We start from the raw sequence: 24,905 nt of genomic DNA, 5'->3' as shown, positions 1-24,905 counted from the left end.
ACCAAAGTAATCTTTGTAGCCAATCACAAAGAACACAGACAATCCAGTGAACCAATCAAAGTTCGAAGCCAATGCATGAAGCTGACGTGAAACGTGGGGAAAACGTGCGCGGGGGAGTTACAGTTGGTTTTGGTTTTGGTTTTGGCGCAAGTTTTTTTTTTTTTCAGTCGATCGCTAAGTTAGCAATGCAAAACCAAAGCAGTGCAAATTATTTTCGACACCCAAGTGAAAACTGCTCTAATTGGCGCCGTTTTCATTTGAGTGAGCTACTTGAGTGTCTCGCGCCACTTTTTCATCCAATCACAAGTAAACCAAATCAATCGTAACTCGCTCGCAGTCGTTTTCCCACGCTTTGCGTCAACTACATGTAATTACCTCGAGTTTTGATTGGCTCACTGGACTGCCTGTGTCCTTTTGTCAATCAATCAATCAATCAATCAGTCAATCAATCAAAAACTTTATTTTACTTCGAATTTTCTGATAGCAAAAACATGCTAATGATAGAAAATTAATTGATAAAGTGAAAACCTAAGAAATACGCAATAGATAAATTCATCAAAATTGGTTAACAAATGTGATTGGCTAGAGTGATTACTTTGATTTTGGTTTTAAGACAGCTCTTTATATATTTGGTTTTCGTATCTAGTTTTAATTTACAGTTAAGATATCATACAAGACCAATCATGCAGTGGAGTATGGGTTAAGGACAACAAATGACTTCAAAAGGAGCTATTACATTTAGCTAACTCCATACAAATGAGGGTCCTCAATAGGTTTGGCTGGATGCGGGATTTGGCTTCTTTTCGCCATGATATTCGGGATTTGAGCTGAAAACAGGGGCGGGAAGCGGGAATTACAATTACGAGCGGGAGCGGGATTTCTTGTTTTTATGGGGTTGGGATGCGGGATTCGCAAAGGGCACAAAGCGGGATATAGGATTTCAATTCTTACCTGGTCTCATAACATTGACCAGCTAGCGCAAAAACCGCAAGCTGGCAGAAATGAACCTTTTGTGCGTATAGCTTTGTCAGGTTTCAAGTAATGTATAGCAACGGCTCTGTACACTGTCAGGTTCTGTCAAACGCATCCATTATCGCTTGACTAAGTTAGTATCATGAGACTGTATGAAGTCTTTGAGTCCTACTGCGATCCTCTGACATCAATGACATCTGTCCATTTCCAACATCTTCGACGCTTGCGTATGTAATCTTGAACCCCCGATCCTTTCTAGTTTTTCTAGTCTTTCGACCTTTTCTAGAGTGCTTGTCTTGTTTTGGCCAGGATGGCCACATTGGATGGCGGTGATAGTGATTCACCAAACGAAGTATGAGGCGTTATAAATTGCGTCGCCATATATTACGAAAAGGATGTGCGAGCGAAAATGCCTTCAATCGGAAAGAGAAGCTTTGAAAGAAACTGTCAAGTGTGTTTAAGGGCCATATCTTGAATGTGGGAATGAAAAATCTTTTTCTTTCACTGATACTTTGACAAAAGAAAACAAAACAGTAAACAGTTTACAGAAAGAAACGCTATAATCATTTGTGCTTACTTATCTGCTGCCCATTGAATCCTTTTGTGACCTCATTATGCGATATCTATTTTTAAAAAAGTTTCTGTGTTAATTATTAAATTAATTATTAATTCAAAAAACTAATAATTTAACGCAGAAACGTGAAAAGTAGGCGGGATCGGGATTTCCAGGCAAAAAAGGGCGGGATGGCGGGATTAACAGGGAAAAATGGGCGGGAAAGCGTGACTCGTTGAGAACCCTATTTTGGACCCTCACAAATCGCTAGGATTTTAATTTTCGACAGTGAGCCTGAATGTCCAGTGTCGATAGCACCTGTTCGGTTAGTGCTTTGTCGCATTTCGAACAGCTTTGAATTCCAAATTTGTTTATGTCTTTAGGCTTAAAAATGTAACCATTTTTCTCCAACTGCCGTCGTATTTGTCAGTCACGGGACCCCTCCGGATATTTCGACCGATACAAAGCTGGAGACTAGTTAGCTGTGACGCATGCCCAGTAAACTCATGACAAGTACAAAATGGACGGCAACAAAGATGAGGCAGCAAGATGCCGTCAACTTGCCGATAAATATCTTAAGGAAGGAAACAAAGGCAAAGCTTTAAAATTCCTTGAGAAGTCGCAGAAGCTTTATCCATCGAAAGAAGTCGAAGGTAGGTGAAAATCTTGTGTTTTTTTCGAATCAGAGCCGTTTGAAGTGACCCGCTATGCGATGTCGTAACCGGCAAATATATTTAACTATTTCAGTTTACCTTCTGTCTACTCGTCTTAAAAATTTTCTACATTACTTCACGAGAGCGTAACCATGTTAAATTGTCATGTTTATAATACGGAGATTTAGTGCGATCTTTAAGGTTATTTTTCTTACTAACCCGGAACCTAATCTGCAAGTTCTTAATTTATTCGCCAGTGCCGATGTCACAGTGATATGTGTATCCCCGTGATATGTGTATCCCCGCACACATATCACTAGTGATATGTGTATCCCCTGTGGGGATACACAAAACACTGATACGCGCCTGGGCATTCAACGAACAAAATGGCGACTCGGTTGCGAGGTTCCGACGAGCGCTGTAAAGAGTAGAAGAAACCAGAAATGAATTCGCGCCCAACGGAGCAGATTAGGATTTCTTGAGTTTGGTTGAGTTCCAACCGACTCGATTGTATATCTGACTAAAACTTCGAACAGCGGATACACATATCACTAATTATTTCATGGCGCAGTGATTTCAGTGTGTATCCCCTAAACACAGCCGTTAGATCAGCTATCTACCTGATCGAAGAAAATGGCCAATTATTGCCGAAACGTGCTGGCTGCTCACTCGCTACGACGTTTATACCCAGGTTGAGGTTTGCGGAGTTTGCAACTCGAATGTCTAAATATCTAAACTGAAATCGCGAGCAGGGGATACACATATCACTAATTATTTCATGGCGCAGTGATATGTGTATCCCCAGAAACACAACTGTTATAATATAGTGCATCAACCTTGTCAAAACTGCAGGCAATATTAGCACCCGACGTTTTTACACGGCTTGGGTTCACTGAAGTTTGAAACTCGATAATTCCACTAAAAACGCGTGCACGCGTGCACGGGATAATAAGGGATACACATATCACTGATAATTTCATGAACTAGTGATATGTGTATCCCCATGGACACAGCTGTTATATTGGCTTTCTACCCAAGAAGAAAAATGCCCATAACATTTGCATTGTCAAAATTGGCTTGCTAGAAATATTCACACCCGGCATTTATTCATAGCTTGGGATTTCTGGAGTTTCACTGACCTCGGTTGTACACCGTCGCCGACCACATGCAGGGGATACACATATCACTAATTATTACATGGCGCAGTGATATGTGTATCCCCTGAAGACAGCTGTAATCTAGGCTAACCGAAGAATAAACGTCGAATATTATGAAACGTGCTAGCAATATTCGCAGTATAGCAATGTATACAGCTTGAGACTTAACATATCTTACAAAAAGTCGAACTGAAAAGCGGGTGCAGGGGATACACGAGTGCCACTAATCATTTTATGGCGATCGGGTCGAAGCCGTGATATGTGTTTCACTCCACGAATAATTCAGATGCAAACAAGGCGATAAACAGTGGAGAATATGCATTACTCAAGGGGCGAGAATGCACCGCGCAATTAATATCATCCTAGAAATCCGGTGCCGTGAAACTCAAATTGAAATATATCTAGATCCATTTGGTGTTCAACTTTAAATTCATTATATCCTGCTCGCAGAAAACCAGTTAGGATCAAGAACACAATTCCAGCAGCAGATACGTAAACTTTTTCAACTTCAAAAATTGAGATTTGTGTTTTAAGCCTGTTTGGGTTAGTCGTTCGTCCAGTAAGCGACCGGACGACGAGAGCGCTTTCAAGGAGGATATTGCTTTTTAAAGTAGAGGGGAGGGGGGTGGGGGATACACATATCACTGGTCGCCATTTTGGAGGGGATACACATATCACTAGTGATATATGTGCGGGGATACACATATCACGGGGATACACATATCACTGTGACACCGAATTGAAACACGAATTCTCGACAGCTGCAGGTCACATGTGTGGGTCCGAGTCCTGAAAATGTTGTTAAATCATACACAGAATGATACCGTGTACACATTCTTACCTTCAGCGAGAATGTCAATATGATCTTTGAGGTTTTTTTAGACTCTGAAAAGCTATTCACGAGAAGCGAAATTATTATATTAAGTTTACGTGCAAGCTTGTTTTAATTTGTCGTGGCATCAAATTTAGAACTCAAATTATTATCACGATTCCTGTGTCCTGAGACCTCTGCGTTGCATTCTCACCCAGTATATTTACATAACTTTTTACACGATTTAAGACATTGATTGAAAAATACTAGTAGGCTTGACGTTTTTTAGTTATTTTTACTTATCAACCTACATGTGAGGTCAATTGTAATAAAACCAGTTGATTGTACTTGTACATGTATAAAGGTAAAGGTAAAGTCTGCATACAAGCCAACTGGCTGATAGGGCCGGAGCTTATCCTGGCTTCTGTCGCATAAAGCGACTAGGGGAATTTCAACCCCCCCCCCCTCCCCCCTGGATGCTAGTCCATCTCAGGGTTACCCCAGCATCAAGTTTGCTGGTACTCATTTATAAACCTGGGTGGAGAGAGGCACTGTGAGAGTTATGTGTCTCGCCCAAGAACATAACACACTGTCCCTGGCAAGGGCTCGCACCCGGACCATTCCATCCAGGGACAAACGCACTAAACATGAGGCCACTGTGCCTCCCAACGTACACGTATAAACTAAGGTGATAATTGCATTTACAGTACTAGCACAAATGGCTGTATCGGGTAGTGAAAAGAAAGCAGGAATGATTGATGCCAATCTTTTGTCAGAAGGCGACAAGGTTTTTACCCTATCGAAGGTTAAAAATGCCTTCAACTGCTGAATTACCCCATTATAACTACAGCAGTAAAAAGAATTGCTAAACCATGCTTGGCAACTGTTGCAGCAACCAAATCTGCCTTTAGCCAGTGGGCAGGTAATCTAATAAAGTTAGTCTTGAGCCCTGCTACATTTTGTACATGTAACCAAGTTGTTTATAGTGGTCTGTGCTCATTTTCCAGATTTAATTGAGACACTAAAAAAGAATGGCATGTCAGCTGGCAGTGAACATAATGAAAAAGATGAGAATGTGAGGCATAGATCAGTCAATGGAGATGCCAGCAAAAAGAGTGATGATTACACTCTGGAACAGCTGGAGGCAGTCAAAAAGTAGGTTTCAGTTGATATTTTATTACAACGTCATTGTATTTCACTACTGTCATTAACTACAGCTGTACATCGTAAAACTCTGGACAATGTTGGCAGATTTCTATCAAGGACATGAGTACAAGTCTTAATTATTTGTATTTTTGACTTTTCAAATTTTAGCATCAAGAAGTGTAAAGATTATTATGAAATCTTGGGAGTTAGTAAAGAGGCTACTGAAGCTGACTTGAAGAAACAGTACAAGAAGCTTGCTCTGCAGTTTCACCCAGATAAAAACAGAGCACCGGGAGCATCTGAAGCCTTCAAAGGTAATTGTGCAACAGTTTGCACTGTGTTGATACAAGAATAACTAAATCACACTGAATACTTACTGTAGCAGGGCCTCAAATTAACTTTTTTTGGCAGGCGCCAAATGGCGACTGAAATTTTTTTTTCTGTCGCCATATGGAAAAATGGGGTCGCCAAAAAGTGTCAAGAAAATTTTTCCTTTGCAGCGAAACACAAACCAAAACTTTTGGTTGCCACCGGCTTGCCGGCAAAATATGATTTGCAATCGATTTAATCAGGGATCAAACCAGTTTCTGAAATCATCTTTTGACCACTTCAACAAATCTACATTTCCACCTTTTGACGCCCAGAGAATATCTAAATCTTCATCTGATTTGTTCGCGGATGTTCTGTCTCCACTTTGTCATAAATTACAGAAAGATTTCAGAACATCTTTGGACACCATATCACCTGAATAAATATTCATGGGCAAAGAATGCATGGAACCTCTTGCGCCCGCAATACGTATGTTATGGGAAACCGCTGAAAAACATGGCGGCAAAGATTCGCACTGATCGTAGGTGTAAAACGTTGTGGTAGATTTATAATAACAGGAAAATCGGTTTTATACTTCAAAAGCAGGGGAAAGGTAAAAGGAAGTGACCAATTGGCGGGCAGCTTTGAATTTTATTTTGATCGATTTGGCTGAAAATCAAAGTTATTGTTTGTGCAATTATTGTGGCATGAAAGAGTTAATCACCCACTGACGACCAGTTGTGAAATTCTGGTCGCCAGTGCAAAATTCTTAGTCGCATTGGCGACCAGGAAAGCGCAATTTCGGACCCTGTGTAGGCATGTTGAAAAGAAGTGTAGAAATCTCCCTCCCCCTTGGAATCAAGTCCGGTTGCATTGCATGTAACTGCATGTACTCATTTCAAGCAACAAAATAAACTGATTCATTATCATGCAACATCTGGTTTTTCGTTGTTATACACAGCGATAGGCAATGCATTTGCAGTACTCTCGGACCCAGAGAAGAGACGGAGATATGATCAATTTGGTGACGAAAATCCTCAGCCAAGGATTTACAGAGATCACTACGATTATGCAAGAGGATTTGAAGGTCAGTGGAACATTCCTGAAATCAGTGATATATCTTTTCTACATGTATATATGTGTGTACATTTACAGTGTTCAAATGTATAATTATAAATTATATGTAGAGCAGGTGGCAGTAAGATAAGTTTCAACTCACAAACTACATGCAGGGCTCAAAGAAAGTGCCATCCGGTCGTTGTGGACAGTCAAGTAGTTTTTCCTGCTGGGCAAGTGACTTTTCATTCTCACCTGCCCTATGGGCAAGGGCCCGGGCAAGTCATCTGTCAACTAAATAAGCAAAAAAAAGTAAACTAAGACTTGCCCAGGGCAAGCAAAATTTGAGAGCTGCTTGTCCAAAGGGCACGTCAGAATTCATTTTTTTTTTTTTTTAGCCCTGTACATATCAACAACAACAACTTTATTCCCTCTTGCACTTACGATTTATGTACATACTTACGATTTACTACATATGTACTTGCATGTGTTCATCATTGCTTTTCTCTTAACAACTGGTTCATGCTTTAGTGTTCATCATCAGCTTATGATGCATGTGGGAAGTTTGCAGAGCATGAAAGAAGCATTTACTAAGAATTGCTTGAGGTGTAGGAACTTCCCAAGTACATGCATGTACATACATGCATAGCTGAAAGCGTGAATCAATAGTTTAAAACTTTCGGAAATGTGAAGTGACTTTTACATTGGTCATGTCTCGAGCAAGTAAGATAGTACATGTACATGTATTACGATGCATGCTTTATGTATACAGCACTTACATGTAGTTTGATAGAGCAGCTTCGCTGTAGACACATACCTACATGTATGCTAACTATGAAATTACTTGACTGACATTTTCAAATGTTTTTCCTCCGAAGCTGACATTACTCCAGAGGAAATATTTAACATGTTCTTTGGTGGTTTTGGTGGAGCGTCAATGTCTGGGGGTAAGGAAATGAGGCTACTTTGTAAGCAATTATTGCAATCACATCTAGCAACAATACATTTGTACCTGCTGTTCAGAGAGACTGTAGAACATTTCACAAAGTAATAGACAATAAGGTAGTTTAGTTTAGTTTATTGTTACATGTATTTTTTGCCATATTATAAATATAATATCAATCCAAAAGGCAAGGAAGCCCAGGAAAGCCAAGAAGGCGGACTACCTTTAGAGACACCTAAGACGTAACAATTAATAAAAATGTTGCCATCAGCAGGAAAACAAATATGTGTAAATATATATAGATATAATAGATGGCAAACTGATCAGCTGTGGATTTGGCTTGACATTTTATTGCTCTTTAGTTTTGTTCTACACAACTTGTGTGCAGCACTCATCAGCTAAAATTGCCAAATGCAAATTTGCATCGCTACACTGATTTGAGATACTGTACACATGCAGCTGTTCGAAGTGTCATACTGTAGCTAGGATAAGTGAATGCTTTTACAAAACAATAGAAAGCTGTAAATTAAAGGTAAACTCAGTCACTATTGTGTGCAAGAGAAGCTTTAAAAGTTAACATTTTTCAGGAGGAATTTGTTTGTGTGACTACATGAAGTTATCAGTTCATTCAATGGTAATAATCATGCTCTAGTTTACTATTGAGCACTCTGAAAACAGTTCTGCAAATCAACTCATTTAAATATGTAGATACATGTACATATATATCTCAACAAAAATGAAATACAGTTTACAGTTTACTATTGAGCACTCTGAAAACAGCTCTGCAAATCAACTCATTGAATATGTAGATACATGTACATATATATCTCAACAAAAATGAAATACAGTTTACAGTTTACTATTGAGCACTCTGAAAACAGCTCTGCAAATCAACTCATTGAATATGTAGATACATGTACATATATATCTCAACAAAAATGAATGCAAAATTGTAGAAATTTTATTGGTTTTCACAGGGGGTAAGACCTTTTGAACTGTACTTCCCTTCAGGTGCAGTGTTCTGGTTAATTTGCCTGGTGTCTGGCCCTTAATGAAACCCCTGGTATAGTACAGTGTACATGTACCTTACAATGCACTTTATCACCAACATATGAAAAGATTTGAGCTGTACAGTTCTGTACAGTTATTTATAATGCTACATGTATTGATCAATGCTTTACTAAATCATACATTCTACATGTGCATTACAGGGCGTGTCTTTATGCAGAGAAGACACAATGGAAGACGGCACCGACACCAACATTACCATGAAGAAGAAGACAATGATCCTGTGAGTAAAAAGCCTATCACATACAACTTCATAGTATTTACACATGTATGTTACTTTAAGTTATTACGGTGGCTACAAATATAAATTGTGTTAGTAGCACTTTAAAGTTTTGCATGTTATGTATTTTCAAATTTATGTAAAACCCATGATCAGTAGTTAAAGTATTAAGCCACTGTATTAAGCCAGTGATTTTATTGACAGAGACAGTTGCGCAGGTTGAGTCATGCGTTTATCATTCTTAATCTTGTATGTCTACACCTTGTTGCACGTGCACAGTTTTTGAAACAAAATACTTTCTAAGCATGTAACAAAGTTGCTCATGTACATGAATTTTGTGCTAGTTTAAAATAATAATAATAATAATATATCATAAACTTTATTGAGTACTTTTTCAATTTAATATAATTAATAATAATATAAAAATGTAATAATAATCTTAATAATTATTCTAATAATATAAAAACTTTATTAGAATCTCCTCAGAAAACCTATTTACAAATCTTCACACATTCCACTATTGTAGACTAAAATTTTGATGAGAATAAAAATATCATGAGATCCTAAAATACTAATTCACAAGCTGATGCCATCATTGACTTTCTAAAATTAGTGGACACACGCCCGGTTAGTGTTTAAACGGCAGACTTTCATTATTATCATAATATGGTAACAATAATAATGATAATAAGAGAAAAAAAACTATTCATATACTAAAGTTTTGATAATAATAATAATACATGTATATAATTTTAATAGTAATAATAATAATAATAATGATAATAATAATAATAATAATAGTATATTTTTGATAATAATAACAATGATGTTATTTAACCAGGGAGCTCACATCACCAAAGCTGTTATTCAGTGAGGCCCTGCCATAAAAAGAAAAATGTTAAATTTGAAATAGTTAAAAATAATAAAAGTTAAAATATACAATATTAAAATTTTAAATAAAATTACAGGATAATTTTACAGGATAACTACAGGATAGTTTGGCCCAGGGGCTTCATTAATGTTTTCAGCAGAAGGGCAACTGGTTTTCACAGGCAGGCAATTTTTTTTTCTTTTTTTTTTTTTTAAAGAAAAACGTTCCTCTACATGTAGGTGGTCAGACCAGGCAAGCAAAATCATCCTCACAGGCGGTCAATTTGCCTGATGTTTTTCCTGTACACAATAGTCAAAGTTTGCTATTGATAGATCTTTAAAAAAAAATAGACCTCAGCAGAGGAAAGAAAATCAGTAAATGCCATCTTGCTTTTGTGCTCATGAAGTTCTATATGACTACAGTAAGCACATTGTGGAGCAACTTTTTTTTTTCTTTTTCTTTCAGCCTCTGCTGCACTCACTGATACAGTTTCTTCCCATCTTACTGTTAGTTGTATTATCTTTGATGAGTAGCTTTATGTTACAAGATCCACCTTACTCCTTATCTAGATCAGGGTAAGTACATGTTAGTTTTCTTATTGTTTTATGCTATTTAAATTGTATACATGTGCTGTAATCATTTTGAAACAACTGAAATGTATAAAGTCAACAAAACAAAACCAAAAAGAAACAAATGACTAATATACATGCATGCATGGATGTTATTTTATAACTAAAAGAGGTCATACATGCATGCGTTACTAACATGGCAGATTTATCTTGCAGCTCCTATTACATTCCGAGGGAAACAGCTCGGCGGAGAATTAACTACTATGTACAGGTACTGTAAACTGATTTATCAGCATATAAGTGAAGTATAAATTTTGGAAACCTTTGTTAGGAACAGAACACACAGATCTTATTATCAACCATGAGGATGCTAATGGGCGAAGATTGTGTTTTCCAAAAAATATCCATACCCCTCCCATATAGAGTTTTTTTGGTCTTGACTCCCCCCTCCCCTCTATTCATCCTCTGGAAATTTTAGTTTTGTTCACACTTTCATTTAAAACCTTTCGCTTTTGAACCCCCTTATCCCTCCCCCACCCCCGCCCCCCTCCCCCACTTGCTTCCTCTTTTCCTCTTAGAATTTCTATTAGTCCTTTCTTCAGGTTGGTAGGCACATTTTCTACAACGACACATTTGCTTTATACATGCACCACTTGAATTGAGTCCAGTGAGGCCATTGCAGACAGTAATGAGGCCAATAACTCTCCCAGTGCAGTTCCAAGCACAGTTGTTTAACAAGAGATGACTGTGACTAAAAGATGACAACACTCAAAACTGAATATGAAGAATATCAAAGAAGTTGTGATTTCAGCCCATTAACCTTCTGTTGGGTCTTGTTATTACAGGAAGGATTCGAAGAAAAATACATAGATAAAATTGAAGCGCTCGAGAAAAGAGTAGAAGAAGATTACATTGGTCGACTTCAATCTCAGTGTTATAGAGAAAGACAATACAGTGAGTACTTTATATTCTAATTCGCTGCCCCGCTGAACCGAATATAAAACATTTGTCATGTAATGCATCAGTCAATTCCAGCAGTGCCCATCCCCCCCCCCCCCTGGCAACCGTGGGGCATTTGCTCAAGTTGTCAGTCACGGGGGTGGGGCATCCGCAATTTTGTCGCGGCCCGGGGGCTGGGCATTTGCTTACCCCGGGGCGACCACCGGGCATTCGACACACGTGTTTTGGAAAGTGCCATGGATGAGTTCATCGGGAAAGACGGGGCGTTTGTCGAACAATGGCTTGTCCGTCAGGGACTAGAGAAACTTGTTTTTCAAGTTATGTTTTCTCAATTTTAGATATTTCTTCATTACTTGTAAGCATATAAATATAAGCGACAAGGTGAACTATATTTTGTTTATCACAAAACAATAACTGACGTGAACACGACTATTTCGCATTTCGCATTCAAAACTAGCCTAGCATTTTTTAAATTCATGAAAGTGGAGTTAAAATACTTAAGGTTTGCGAATTCAAATGATGCGATCTTGAAGACAGATCTTGCGAGCTTAAAATGCAATGCACCATCATTTAAAATGTCTTGATTCTTCACAGAAAAAGTAGCCTGCGAATACAGGCGCCTATTTTCGCTCGCGGCTGGGGGCACGTCCGCCCCAATCCCAGCTATCCTCTAGCAAGCTGTTAAAAACAAATATAAAGAAATAAATATAATCAGAATCAACTAACACGTACTGTTGTCCTTGAAGTCTTACCGTTGCATTAAAATACTGAAGAGTTGACCGTTTTATTCACTGATTAATTAAAAAACTGTGGAGGTGTTTGAAGGCGACGATCCCGGGGGCGGGGCATTTGCCCTCTTTCTTCGTCCCCACCCCGGGGCATTTAGACAGCTAATGTTTCCCCACCCCGGAGAATTTGCCCATTTTTTTAAAAAAATGCTAATGCACGGGGGTTAGCCCGGGGGGGGGGGGGGGTGGGCACTGCTGGAATTGACTGATGCATAATAAGCAACCACTTGTGGGGTGTGTTAACACGAGCTGTGTATAGCCCTCTTTATTATGTCTTATCGATCAAAATTACATAGAATAATCAACAATGTTAAGCGCAAAATAACAAAAACTAAAAATACAACTGAACAATAACACGTAGTGTATAGTATAGATAGATAGATAACCTTTATTTTGAAACGATGAGTATAAAGTTTACAACAATCCGAACATAAGCTAGTATAATGTAAATACAAAACACGTCAAGCCAGTACTTGAAAATGCTAATCGAATTTAGTCATTTGGGTATTTAATTTAGAGGGCGAAGAGGCGGTCGTATGACTCTAATGAATACAAATGAAGACAACGCAATACCGACGCCCCGCTAATGAAGCATTGTGACAAAGTGTCACGTAACACCCAAAAGGAGGCTACGTAACCCATGATAAATACATTTGCATGCACTCTGCGTGTGTGTGACGTGTTTGCAGATTTCCTTTGAAGGCCTCAGCTGTACATGTAATTTAGTACATGGGCCTTTTCCGTAGATTATACTTAGCACCGTGTGAATGAGATACGATTTACAGTTTCAATAACGAGAAACGAGATGTCAGCCCTCAGAAATGTACACCTTAAATATTCGAGCCTTGCGAGACCTCTACACTGTAGGCTTTCATTCATTATTGAATCAACGTAATTAACGCGACTTCAAGGACAGACACGTTATGCTCAGTTATGACAATACTTTTTTATAACTTGAAATAGCAGAGCGTGAAAAGCAAAAACAAAAGAGAAACTTCTTTTTCAAAGAGCGTTTCAAACGAATCAGACCAGAACATTATAGGGGCTCGGTCACAGCATTTAAGTTAATTTTAGCCACGTACTAAATTACCTTTAAATTGAAGGAAACAATAGTACAATAGTTTTCTAAGAGAGAAAAACACCAAAGAGATAATAATAAACCATAAAGGAACGAGGATGGAGAAGATTAACACGAATTACAAACGGCGAACTTGAAAAATTTAGGCTAATCTTTTCAAGATATGCAAACCGTGTCGTAACTCCTTTAAAATACGAGCCTCGCGTTTTCAAAGTTGGCATAGATAATAGAGTCCACTTGTATCCTTTCCACTGTTAGCCATCGGATCCTGTTTTCTCACTGGGTTTTGTTTATTGCAATTCATGGCAGGTGAGAAATACAAAGATAAAATTAAAATGTTAGAGGGAAGAATAGATGGAGAAGATGGCTCCTGCCATACGTGTTGTTTTGTTTGTTCTTTTCCCCAAAATCAATCCAGTATTGTCTGGTTTTCATTTTCCTTAGCTCGCAAACTCGAAATCGCGCGAAGATACTTGTGATAAATGATGCTTCAAAAGCCTGCCTCGGTTTGGATACCTAGTCACGCAACGCCTGTTTCCAAACATCGTTGCGTGACTATCCAAACAGCGATCGTGACTACCCCTACATCTATGGCAATGGGAAGTCTGATTTACTACGAATTCTTCGAACTTACTTGTAGAGAATTGTATAGCAGTCTTGAGGAGAATTACTATGTCATCGAGTTCGAAACTTAGGGTGAAAGAGTCCAGAACATTTGAAAAAAAAATCAACGCTGTGATCTGTTTTCCATTGTTCGAAGTTATCTGGATTACGCCAAATATTATAATCCATTTTCAATGCGTAATGACTTTTGCGATAAAGGTAAATTGGAACACATTTTGTCCGGCACCCGACTAGTCTTGAATGAATTGTTCGTTGTACTCAGTGTATCTTATCTGGACCGACCTTAAAATATCCCCTGCAGTTTCTGTTTTAAATAACGCGCGCGTATTGTTCAAAGTTCATTAAAAAGCTTCAGTATGATTGACCTTCGCTTGCATGCACATGTAGTTTTTACTCATCGACTTTTGTTGCTTTTTTCTTCGGGTTAAGTCGCGTAAAGATTATGTTAAAAATTAATAGTAACAGTTACATGTAGAGGTAACTTTTGTTCTTCAGTGAGATTTATTTTCAAAGCTCACAAGACATTAATCCCGGAAATAATAACCATTTCACAGACAGGTGCACTGTAAGTGGGTAGATTCCTCTTATTTTCAGAAAGAAAAAAATATGTATTTTACCTTATTCTTTTTTATTTCATTTTATTTCCTGCAAACGTCCATTGATCTTTTTCTATATTTACTTTTCTTTGTTATTCTGTTGGCTGTTGTTTTCACTTCTGTTTGCAAATGACATTTCGTAGACTTCACTCCTATATTGATTTTACCATTTGTATGACTTTTATCGGTAAAACTAATTTGTTAGCGTCTTCGGCCCATTAATGTAGTCGTTATTTACTTTACTGACTTCTTAATGTGTAATCACACATTTTAAAGTATAAAATATATAATATTCGTCTCAAGATTTTTTCTTCGAAATCCTTTCGAGCAAACAAACAAACACGCAAAGAAACGAATGTTCTACCGTTATTTTTGTGTCAATCTGTGTAAAAACACACCATCAATATCAAGATTTATAGTACTCGCTTGAAGGCTTCAAAGCCGTTTAAGTACATGTCATCTTGCAAAACCCGTTTCAATTATCTTTCCCTCCAGTTTTCACAAAAGCACGCATTTGGATTTGCTTTTCTTGGTGGACTTTTCAATAGCGGCTTTCACCGCCTCGTTCAGCACTTCCATGTAACCTCGCTGCTTCAAAGCAGAACATTCGATGTACTTTATGGCACCAATTTTTCGCGCCAGTTTCTTGCCTTCCTTGCAAGTTACCTGCTCGGCTGGGCGCTGGCTGTCACCTTTCCCGCGCTTTTTGCCACCCTCAGCATCGCGGAGATCCAGCTTCGTACCGATAAGAACGATGGGAGTTCGGGGCGCCAGTTGTTTGACCTCTTTGTACCATCGGCCTTCGGCGTTTCGAAACGATTCCAAATCGGCGATAGAAAAGCACAGACAAAACACGTCGGTCTCGGGGTAATTTCGTTGCCTGACAGCATCTTTCCCCTCCTGGCATTCCGTGTCCCAAAGCTCCAGTTGATAAATGTTGCCGTTGATATCAATGTTTGCAATGTAGGCGCTCGTGAACGATTCTACTTGCTTTCGAGACAGCGTATTTGAACTGTAGCACAGCTGCAGTAGCAGACATGTTTTACCAATTCCATTGTCACCGAGAAAAACACATTTTACCTTTCTCTCGATATCTGTGTCTCTGTCAGCGACGACTGCAACGCCATCAACCATATTTCCCAGATAAAAATTGTCGAAGATTTCAGTTCTGTCGAAGACGAAGCCGGATGTTTCGTCACTAAGCCGATGAGAGATTCTTGCGGCTTTCGTCTGCTCGTATTATTTGTCAATGATTGACAAGCCTAAAATATCGCCTTCCCGTGTCGAATATCAACCTCGAAATGCCCTGTGAATAATGTCTGGCTCGTCACGGCGTTTATAAGCAAACTATTTTGGATTTTTCTCTGTGCATAATCAAGGAAATGATTGAGTTTGATGATGAGACCGCACTGGCTGTCTCGCATGACTATTTGTAAACATTGTTCGAAATGTAGTGACGTTCTCGGGAGATTAGCATAAGATAGTTTCCTCAGATGACAAGAATACAAAGCGATTATAAATATGGAAATCTTGGCTAAAAACCTTTCATATTAATTTTGTTCTGTCGACGAAAAGGTGACGTGAAGTTATGCCTACTTCAGCTTTTCATGCTTTCGCATTGGCAAGAATATTTTTAAAACCCCGAGGCTCTGAATTATTTATTATCGCGATTGTGTCTGCAATTTAAAATAATATGTTCCCCTAGAATTATAAATAAAAATCTCGTCGACTTATTTCCATATTTTTTAAGTGTTCGTCGAAATTATTTTCAATTGTTACGTTTGCAGAATAACTTGATGCATATATTTGAATTATTTTCGATTTTCCAAGATTCGTCGTGGTGAAGTATATTTGCTTGTGAATACCTTGCCGGTTTCGATTGTTTTAGAAATTTCACTTTGTATCTAGCTCGGTTGGAAACCCTGTATTCGTATAAATGGGGATTATTTCTATGCTTGTCATTGGCGAACTAAGTATAATTCATGACGTTTTCTTCGTGTTTGGAATAAATTGTTTCACTTTTGAATAAGTTTTTGTATTTGCTTGTAACCGGGGAAGGAAAATTTCGCCACAATTTTGGAGCTTTTTGTAAAGTTCCAATTCGCCTGGCGCTTGTTTGTCCCGGCTTTGTTGTGCGAATCTTTAGAAATGTTCATTATTATTTCTTTTGAATTCTTTGTTAGGTTATCACGTTCAAAGCTCGATAAATTCTAGGTTTTGTTAATTCATAAATGAATGATTATCAGCGATAAAATATTTGACACGAAACCAATATTATAATATTTGAGACCTTTGGGAATTTGCATACGTTTTCTGCTCGGGTTGAGAGGTCGAGTTTGTTTTTGTTTTGCTTTTTTGGGCAAGTTTTACCCGATTTTGGAGCGGTTGTGGTAATTTTAGTTAGACATTTTTTTGGCAAAACTAATTCTTGTAAATTGTTTTATTTGATATTTTTGATCGTTTAGTCTCAATATTGAAGCTAGACAACTCCTTCGCGTCTCCTCGGTAGTAGTAAACAATTTACGTAAATATGCCATTTATATTAAGATAAAAAAGTAAAATCCCGTGGAAATCTTGTACGACTTTGCGCTTGTCTCCCTAGCTGGCATTAAATTCGACATGTCCAGTTACCCTTTTTTTCTCACTTCCATGAAAATTTTATGATTGTTTTACTAATCATGCGTTTTCTTTCTTAATGTCTTTGTGATTCGCACCAAATTTTCCATTACATGTGGGTGATGCAAGATATAGACCCAACACATAATTATCTTGTATTGTCAAAAGCCTTTACTCGTCTCAGAGAAGTGTGATATTTCAGGCTACAGAACAGGGCAGTGCACGGAAAAAAGTAGATGTCAGACTCTGTTTAATATTTATTTTGCTGAATAGCATGTTCCCACAAAAAAGTTACAATGCTGAGTACAGAGAAAATGTGTCGGGCACAACATCTAAAATTACACAGAGTCTGCTTGACTTGGTGGTGGGATGTCACGCTACACTCTTTTGGACACGTTTTGGAGAAGCGTTGTGTGACGGCCCGAGTAACGGTTACGAAAAGAGATTGATCAACATGGACGACAACAAGCAACCCCTTGTTAAGACATTGTCTAATAGAAGAATCTCAATTTTCTGGATGAATAGAGCAATACAATTAAATTTGTCCTGTGAGAAGAGCACAAAGCAAGAGCCTCGGTCCTCGCGTAAGGAGTATCTCGCGCGGGATGTCTCGAGTGGCTTGCGCGAAGGGAGAGTATTGCGCGAGAGTCTCACTCGAGAGTCTCACGCGAGAGTCTCAAGTGACAAGGTTAAATTTAGTTTAGTCATAGAAGTCATTGAAGCATCGTATCATTTTAAAGTATGATCTAAGTAGTTTCAAGAATGAACGAACAGTAGACCTCAGGGAAGTGAAGGCATCTAATATTACACGTGAATTTGCTCTTTTTTTTTTTTTTTTTAGGGGAAGAAGTGAGAGCTCGGGCGCGTTTTTGGCGAGATGATGCGTTAATGGTCAGGGCAAACGGAATGCAGATGAAGTCCTGTGATGCGCTGGAAAAAATCGCAGCAGCAGGATAATTATCAGTTCATACTTGACAGTGTCACTCACCTACATGTACCTCAGCGACAACCCTCTTATGGCCGGTTGATAAATGACACTATCTGACCGACAAGTGGGTTAAGTTGCATGTCGTTCAGAGTCGCCTCTGAGCAATATTCCGACGCCAAACACGTCAAAATTTGGACCCTCCAACACGTGTAGATGTTGTTGTAAATTAACGATATAGTGCTTTTTGAATTAGAATATTGTAAGATGATAAAAATACCGGTAACTCCATTGTTAGGAAATAACAGAGACGGCCGGTTTGTTAGTCGAGATTTGTCAGGGAGGAGAGGGAGAAGGAGCCCATAGATAGTATTTTTATTTAACCTTTTTTTGTCTGCCAGAGTTAGACTTCTTTTAGTTTAATTTGTTACTCTTTTCTTTAATTTCCCTGATGCCCAGCCATCCACGTGAAAGCTACTGAACTACACTTTCATGTCATGGCGTTTTGTACATAAAGAAATTTGGGGAGATTTTTTTTTATCTTGTCACCCTTGGGAATGAAAGAGTTATAAATTGCCTTGAATACTTGTACAATATACAAAGTTTTGCAAAATGGATACTTGACGGGAGATAGCAAGCTCCTGCCTGTTGTTTGTAAATCTCTTCAGTAAGTTATAGATGCTTAAGACGTTGCTTAGGAAAGATCGTGGAGGGCGAAACAGTCTCTAGAAACTCAGGTCAACAATTTTGAATTTATTTACAGGAGAGTACGTTCTTGTTGACAGTTGAAGATTAGACTTTACGACATAACGCAGACATCGAGAATAAAGAAAAGAAAGACACTTGCAAACGTTTTGAAATTTTGATCTGAGTTTGTTGTTTTCTTGGTTGGAGCTGTCGAATCCACACTATTTAAGACGACAAAGTTGCTCTCTTTGAAATGATATTCCAGCCCCCCCCCCCCCCCCTTCTTTTTATTCTTGTTCTTTCGCACTCCCTCTCCTCCGTTTTACGCAGGCTAAAAGAGGCGTCTTATAGATAAACACGTGGAATTTCATTGGGACAGGGGAGACAGACATGCCCCACTTTAGGATTTCGCAGAGGAACGTAATGGCTCTCAACACGTCTCAAATCCCTCCACCAGCTTTCTTAGTGCTAGGTCTCCAAAGGGCAAGTTAACAGTCTTAGAGATCAACCATTAGTATTTTCGGGAATCGTGGCCGCCACGTCCTCGTGCGGAGACCCCGGCAGCTAAAAGGACAGGGGGCTCTGGGGACGAGAGGTTTGTCCCCAGTTTTCACTCCATTTGACGTGTAGTCGGTTAACGAACTAACGGAAAGCTCCTGGGTTTTACATGACTTCGGTCAGAGGGGCTGTGAAGACTAGTTTACGTACGGTTTGCTTTTACTCTAGTGTGCTCTTTTAATTAGTTACTGTCACGCCATCGCGAATCTGGGTAATGATGGATGGTTGATATACTGAAACAACCTCGCAAAAATCAAGTGTTTGCTGTTTTTCATACCCACGTTATTAAGAGAAATGTTGCACCCTAATTTATAGACGCCATGTTAGTGCCCCTTGGAGGGACATCGTATGGCGGCCGTAGAGTAACAAACATCTTTCATTGAGTTTTGCTATGAAAACGAGAGCTATAATCATCACTTTAGAGCTCTGACAATTTGAAATCAATATTTCGTCTAATGCAAGGACCGTTCAGTTAGCAAAAACTCTAAGATAAGTCATCGTTTGACAAATCAAACGATTACTTATCTTAAAGTTTTTTTAAGATCTTTCGCTTAGTCCGTCGTGCGTGACGCAGAAAAAGAAAGCGCGCGAGAATCACGTGACAGTCTTCTTGGACTGCCATTTTAATGTCACGCAACGCAAAAGCTTTGGAACTCTTAAAAGCATGCTGTCGAGCTACAATCTTGAAGAATATCAAGTTATTTTATTTTATTTTATTTTATTTTTTTTATTTATAGACCTTGAAGTATAAAATGAAACTAAAACCTTGGATGGAAAGGTAATTTGATAATTTGGAATATGACAACTGACGTCACATGAAAAACTGGCAATACTTACTATATATAGTTTCAAAATCACATGAACATCATAGTAACAAGTCGAAACATGGACCTCAATCAGTTTCACTCTGTACACAAGAAAACGTTATCCTGAATGGAGGTCCTTACTCGAGGTCGTAACGCCAAAACAGACTCGAAATCCTGGAAATCCTGACTCGTAACCTCGAAACCGAGATCAAAACTCAAAAGCCTATCCTGAGAGTAAGTTCATCTCTTGTTTCTTCGTATACTAGATCGTATTTTGTGGGCTATTATAGCGTCAGGGGTTCTTGCTAGGGTTGAGCATTTAAAAGTTTCCCCGTTTTGCTCGCGGACTTGTATGGATTTTCATTCGAAACTTGCAGCTATGTACGCTCACTCTCCATATCATTCAGGAATTCTGAGGCTTAAATGTTGCACAACGCTTAATGGCCTTCATTAAGTCTTCTCGGGAATTGAATTATCCATAAATAAATCTAATAAGTACATCTTATTCAATGGCTTACTGTAACATATAACAAATGCGTGAGGATGTTTTGCAGGTCACGTAGTATTTATCCGAGTCCAGAAGGGGCAAAGACAAATACGAGCAATGGGAAAATGTCCGCGCATATTAAATATATGACCAACGTTCAAGTATTTCCCAGTTATGCCATTTTCAACCTGCATCATCCGAAAATCGTATCGATCCCATAAGGCGCGAGGGAATGACGAAAACAAAATAGCACTCTACAGGGCAATACGGGCTTATTTCGGTCCATTGTCTTGACCTAATATGGTAAAATGGCAAAATATTAGATATCCCTCGGAAACTTTGCAATCATTGATAGAAAAGGATCGCTGAAAAGGAAAATTATTCGTGATTCTTGGCTGGAAATATCTAAACTGACTGTTTATAACTTTACTGTCAAATTACTTGCGGGTACTTTCTGTGAGATGAAAGTAAAGTGACAACGAAACCTCATTTCTTCAGACAATGTGTCTCCGCCAATTTAAATAACCTTAAGACAATATACACGTATGTTGTCATTCCGGCTTTTTTAATTTTGTTTGATGCAAAACTGTAGAAAGCACAATAAATTTTTAATGTGTTTTGCAACTGGCTTTAGTCACTTTTTTAGACTTTAGAAGAGTCGACGGCAAATGTCCCACACACAATTTTTTTCGTTTATTTATTTGGTAACTCTTTCTAAATGCAATAAAACATCTCTGCAGTCTATTTCTGCCTCATGGGAGAACTTCAAACGATATATACCATCTTGTGTTGTTTAAAGAAATCTCTTTTATCAGCATTTGATACGATAATCACGCTTCATTCGCCTTTTCAATGAACGTTGGCAATAAGATTTAAAACAATTTTGGGTTGCATGTGTTTTAGTACGATAGGAATGTTGATTTTTTTGTTCAGACAGCACTAAAAATGGCAGCCAATTTTTGTGACAATTGAGTGTTGTTTTTAAACCTTGACAGTTTTTTTTTCCAACAACAGTGTTTTCACTGCATTGCGTTCTCCCGTGGTGAATAAATATGCGTATCAAAATAATATGTTTTTGAAAGGAAAGCTTCTGTATCAGGTTTGATAACAATTATAAAAACGGAACAGTGTATAAAAACACGTTCGGTTCAAAGTGTTTTGTTTGTAAATAGAGTGGTTAGACCAGTAGGTGGTTTCATTCAAGAGATTTTTCGCGACGCTAGCCATCTGAATTTAAAATTCTGGATTACAGTAGCCAATTCTTATTTATATTAAAGTGGCAGTAATTAATAATTCGTACTCCGGGCAGGCGGTCAATATTGGACATTTTGACTATTTAACCACGGCAGCAGTAGCTAACCGAAGCGGAGTTCTCAAAAATGTCGAGCAACGTGTCAGAAAATGATTTCGCTATCTATAACCTCACCATTCAGCTTTTTACTCGAAAAAAATCAACGGTGGCGGTTGAAACAACCGTTTGTGTTGTTCTAAACATCGCGGCGTTGTTTTTAAACGCTTTTCTCTGCTGGGCCGTTTACAGCAACCATCGCCTTCGGCGTGTGACAAATATCTATGTGCTCGCACTCGCTGTGACCGATCTCCTTATAGCTTCTCTGGTAATGCCGTTTTTGTGTGGTGTCAGCAGTCATGGTAGATGGATTTCATCGTGGTTTGCTTGCCAGTTTCAAGGGTATTGGTGCGTGGTCTTAGCGTACACCGCCCAGCTAATGTTTCCACTGACGGCTGTAAACCGTTTTGTCCGAGTGCTTTATCCACGGATTTACATGAAGCTTTTCGTTAAAAAGTATATCTTACTCTCCATCGGAATAGTTTCAACCTTGGCACTTTGCGCTCCGCTGCCTTTCCTTCTTCGCGGATACGAGTTCGGCTTTCATCCTGGAATGATGATCTGCTTTTACACCATCGAGAACGCTCGAGAAAAGCAAGCAATATATCGTATTGTCTTCTTCACTATTTTGCCCATGTTGATAGTAACGTATTGTTACCTGCGAATATACAGGGTGGTGAAACGGCACGCTACCAAGCGTCTACAGAGCGTCGAAGAAGCGGCCACCGTGCCAAGTAATAAACTTTCAGTAGAAGATATTGTAATGACAAAAACATTGTTTGCTATCATTTTCGCGTTTTTTGTTTGCTGGACACCGCTGTATATCGTAACGGCCATTGATACAGCTCATAAGGAGTTTCGCCTTCCAAGACAAGCCTACTTCTTCGCCACGTATCTGGTCGGTTTGAGCAGCATAGCGAATCCTCTTATATTTGGTTACATGAACGCAACATTTCGAGAAGAATGCAAGAAGTTCATGAATGCAATAGGCATAAAAAGGTTCAGCGACGGAACATATATCGATAATTAAACGTTTTACTCTAGTTTTCGCAGAAAAGACAGAAAAAAATCCTGGCCGTTTTTAATTGCACTTTACTCTTGCTAATAGCTGTACTTAGGATTTCATATTTTGTCTCGTTAAAGACTGATTAAATTATGTTTGGGGAGGCAAAATCAATAATTCCAGTAGAAGCAACAGGGATGATGCTAAATGATTCCTCTCCAGTTATTCTCATACGATAATGAAATATCTTATAAAACAGCAAAATTTAACTAAGATGTGAGCATTTGAATAGCTAATGTCCATTGTCTAAATTCTACAGGAAGCCAGACCAGGTTGCTAAAGCAAAGTCTACAAACAAAGTGCGGAATGTAATCATGTAAATGTATAATTTGTTATCCTACGTGATATGGGTCAAATTAGTTATTTCTGTGGGTAAAAAAAATGTTTCTGAACAAAATTATATGGGTGTTGGCCGTTTTTCTCCGTTTAATGACTTGTATTCAAGCGCATCCTAAAGAAGAAGTGGTGGAGATGGGAGAGGGGGATTGTTTTAGTTGTAGTTTTCTTTCTTTTTTGTTTGAACTGTAATCCTTGCCCTGCATTGGGGGAAATATTGGCCAATTGTGTATTGACTTATCATTCTATTTATGAAGAGAAACATCACAGAATTACTGATAAACATATTGGTTTGTCATCGCTTTAAATAGTAACAACTGATCAGGAATGTTAACGGCATAAAGACGATCGTCCCTACTTCAAAGAGAGTTTTAAGTTTAAAATGTAATAAAAGTAAATTGTAGTAAGTATATTTTTTGAAATAATCTCTTTGAATTGTATATAAAGCTTGAAATGGTAGACAAAAAAATCCTATTTTTAGGACCACCTATAGGGTAGAAGAACTGTTTAGGAATTGTGATCAAACGTCAGTGAAAGTTCGTCCCATCTATGATAAATTTACATAACAATTGAATCTTTGTAGGAAGAATTATCAAAATAGAAATAAAAGCAATAGGCGAAATGGAAAAAGAAATTGTTCTGAAAGCATAAGCCTGTACAAACTGACTATTCCATTGCAAACATTTTTACTTTGGCACTTGTAAACGACGCGCTATATGAAATCAGTACCAAATGTTAAAGAATAAGAAACAGACAAAATAAAATTGATATTTTTACGTATTCATGAAGCTTAACACCTGCTAGGTATATATATGTGCCAATATGCAAACGACAAGGCTAACATCTTTCGTGTCTATTTAACGTTGAGGCTGCTGGATTATAGTTTTATTGCTCGAAGGGTTAAAGTCTGTTGAGAGGTATGTTCTCCAATATGTATTAGTAAATAGTATAAAGGTGTAAATATGGTGGTAAAAGCTTTGAATTTTGAATGTAATGAAGGGCTCGAAGTCATTTTCAATTTATGACTTTTTAATCTGGAGAACAACCTTGATCGTCACTGAAAAGTAATTGTTAGGATGAAATGTCACATTTAGGATCTCGAAACTTTAAATTTCGCCGAGGACTGTCTATGTTGCCGCCTAATCTCTTCTTCGGACTGTACTCTGTACTCGAAATCAAGTATGCTTGTTAGCTTATAAAGTTAATTCATTGTGGATGCTTCAGTTAATGTTTGTTTTCTTGTTGATATTGCTCACCTTGGCTATTAGCGTGTTCTCGCTCCATTGCCTACGTGCTAATGTGTTATTTAGCAGTAGAAATGAAGGCAGAGATTTCTTTGTTAGCGACAAGGGTAAGACGTTTTTGTCTCCACCGGTTTACATCAGCCATGAATGACGCATTCAGAAACAACTTATGTATTGCAAGTTCACCCTGATTTTGTAATTAACGAGCATTAAAATTCAGTCCGTTAACTTAACTTCTGGCTTTAGATATTCTTCGTTTTATTGTGTTAATATAGCGGCAGTATTTTAAAGATTACGAAAGAAGCAAAATGTACCTTAGCACGGTTTTGGGAGCCTTCTTGCCAGGCGGGCAACACGCGCCGGATATTATAGTGTTTGTATGGGGATTCAGTGCAAAACAGTTCTCCTAAAAATCGAATTTTGGACAGTTTTTGAATAGCAAAAATAAGATACTAGGCAAA

The 24,905-nt window shown here is 38.3% G+C and overlaps 4 protein-coding genes across 5 annotated transcripts in view; all 4 read left to right on the top strand.

The window, feature by feature from the left end:
* The window catches only part of LOC145494566 (BTB and MATH domain-containing protein 38-like), a 153,179-nt gene extending 143,073 nt beyond the window's left edge, over positions 1–10,106 (top strand). Inside the window, exon 2 of the transcript XR_014050268.1 lies at positions 10,092–10,106. The gene's annotated coding sequence lies outside the window, so the exon portion shown is untranslated. The remainder of the gene's footprint in view (positions 1–10,091) is intronic.
* On the top strand, positions 1,595–18,877 carry LOC145494560 (dnaJ homolog subfamily B member 14-like). The gene is made up of 10 exons (XM_081474057.1): positions 1,595–2,178; positions 5,154–5,301; positions 5,461–5,606; positions 6,563–6,688; positions 7,536–7,604; positions 8,812–8,891; positions 10,225–10,334; positions 10,545–10,599; positions 11,174–11,282; positions 17,832–18,877. Exons 1-10 carry the CDS (start codon positions 2,046–2,048, stop codon positions 17,945–17,947), a joined length of 1,092 nt encoding a protein of 363 aa, XP_081330183.1. The 5' UTR covers positions 1,595–2,045; the 3' UTR covers positions 17,948–18,877.
* A 2-nt stretch (positions 18,878–18,879) lies between these two features.
* LOC145494554 (cadherin-23-like) overlaps positions 18,880–24,905 on the top strand; it is a 60,211-nt gene continuing 54,185 nt past the window's right edge. Inside the window, exon 1 of one of the 2 annotated variants that reach the window (XM_081474047.1) lies at positions 18,880–20,200. The gene's annotated coding sequence lies outside the window, so the exon portion shown is untranslated. Of the gene's footprint in view, positions 20,201–22,833; positions 24,118–24,905 lie in introns of those variants that run through there. The other variant, XM_081474049.1, reaches the window with a different exon arrangement.
* Positions 21,833–22,831, top strand: LOC145494303 (melatonin receptor type 1A-like). The gene has a single exon (XM_081473745.1). It carries the CDS (start codon positions 21,833–21,835, stop codon positions 22,829–22,831), a length of 999 nt encoding a protein of 332 aa, XP_081329871.1.

Source organism: Orbicella franksi, chromosome 8, assembly GCF_964199315.1.
Source record: "Orbicella franksi chromosome 8, jaOrbFran1.1, whole genome shotgun sequence".
In the NCBI taxonomy this organism is placed as follows: domain Eukaryota; kingdom Metazoa; phylum Cnidaria; class Anthozoa; order Scleractinia; family Merulinidae; genus Orbicella; species Orbicella franksi.
Note: the sequence above shows the minus strand (reverse complement) of the source record. Positions and strands in the feature narration are given on the sequence as shown.

Coding starts and splice junctions, on each gene's coding strand:
- LOC145494560 (XM_081474057.1), top strand. CDS start 2,046: ATGGACGGCAACAAAGATGAGGCAGCAAGATGCCGTCAACTTGCCGAT. Junction 5,302..5,460: donor CAGCTGGAGGCAGTCAAAAA/GTAGGTTTCAGT, acceptor TTCAAATTTTAG/CATCAAGAAGTGTAAAGATT. Junction 10,335..10,544: donor TACTCCTTATCTAGATCAGG/GTAAGTACATGT, acceptor TTTATCTTGCAG/CTCCTATTACATTCCGAGGG.
- LOC145494303 (XM_081473745.1), top strand. CDS start 21,833: ATGTCGAGCAACGTGTCAGAAAATGATTTCGCTATCTATAACCTCACC.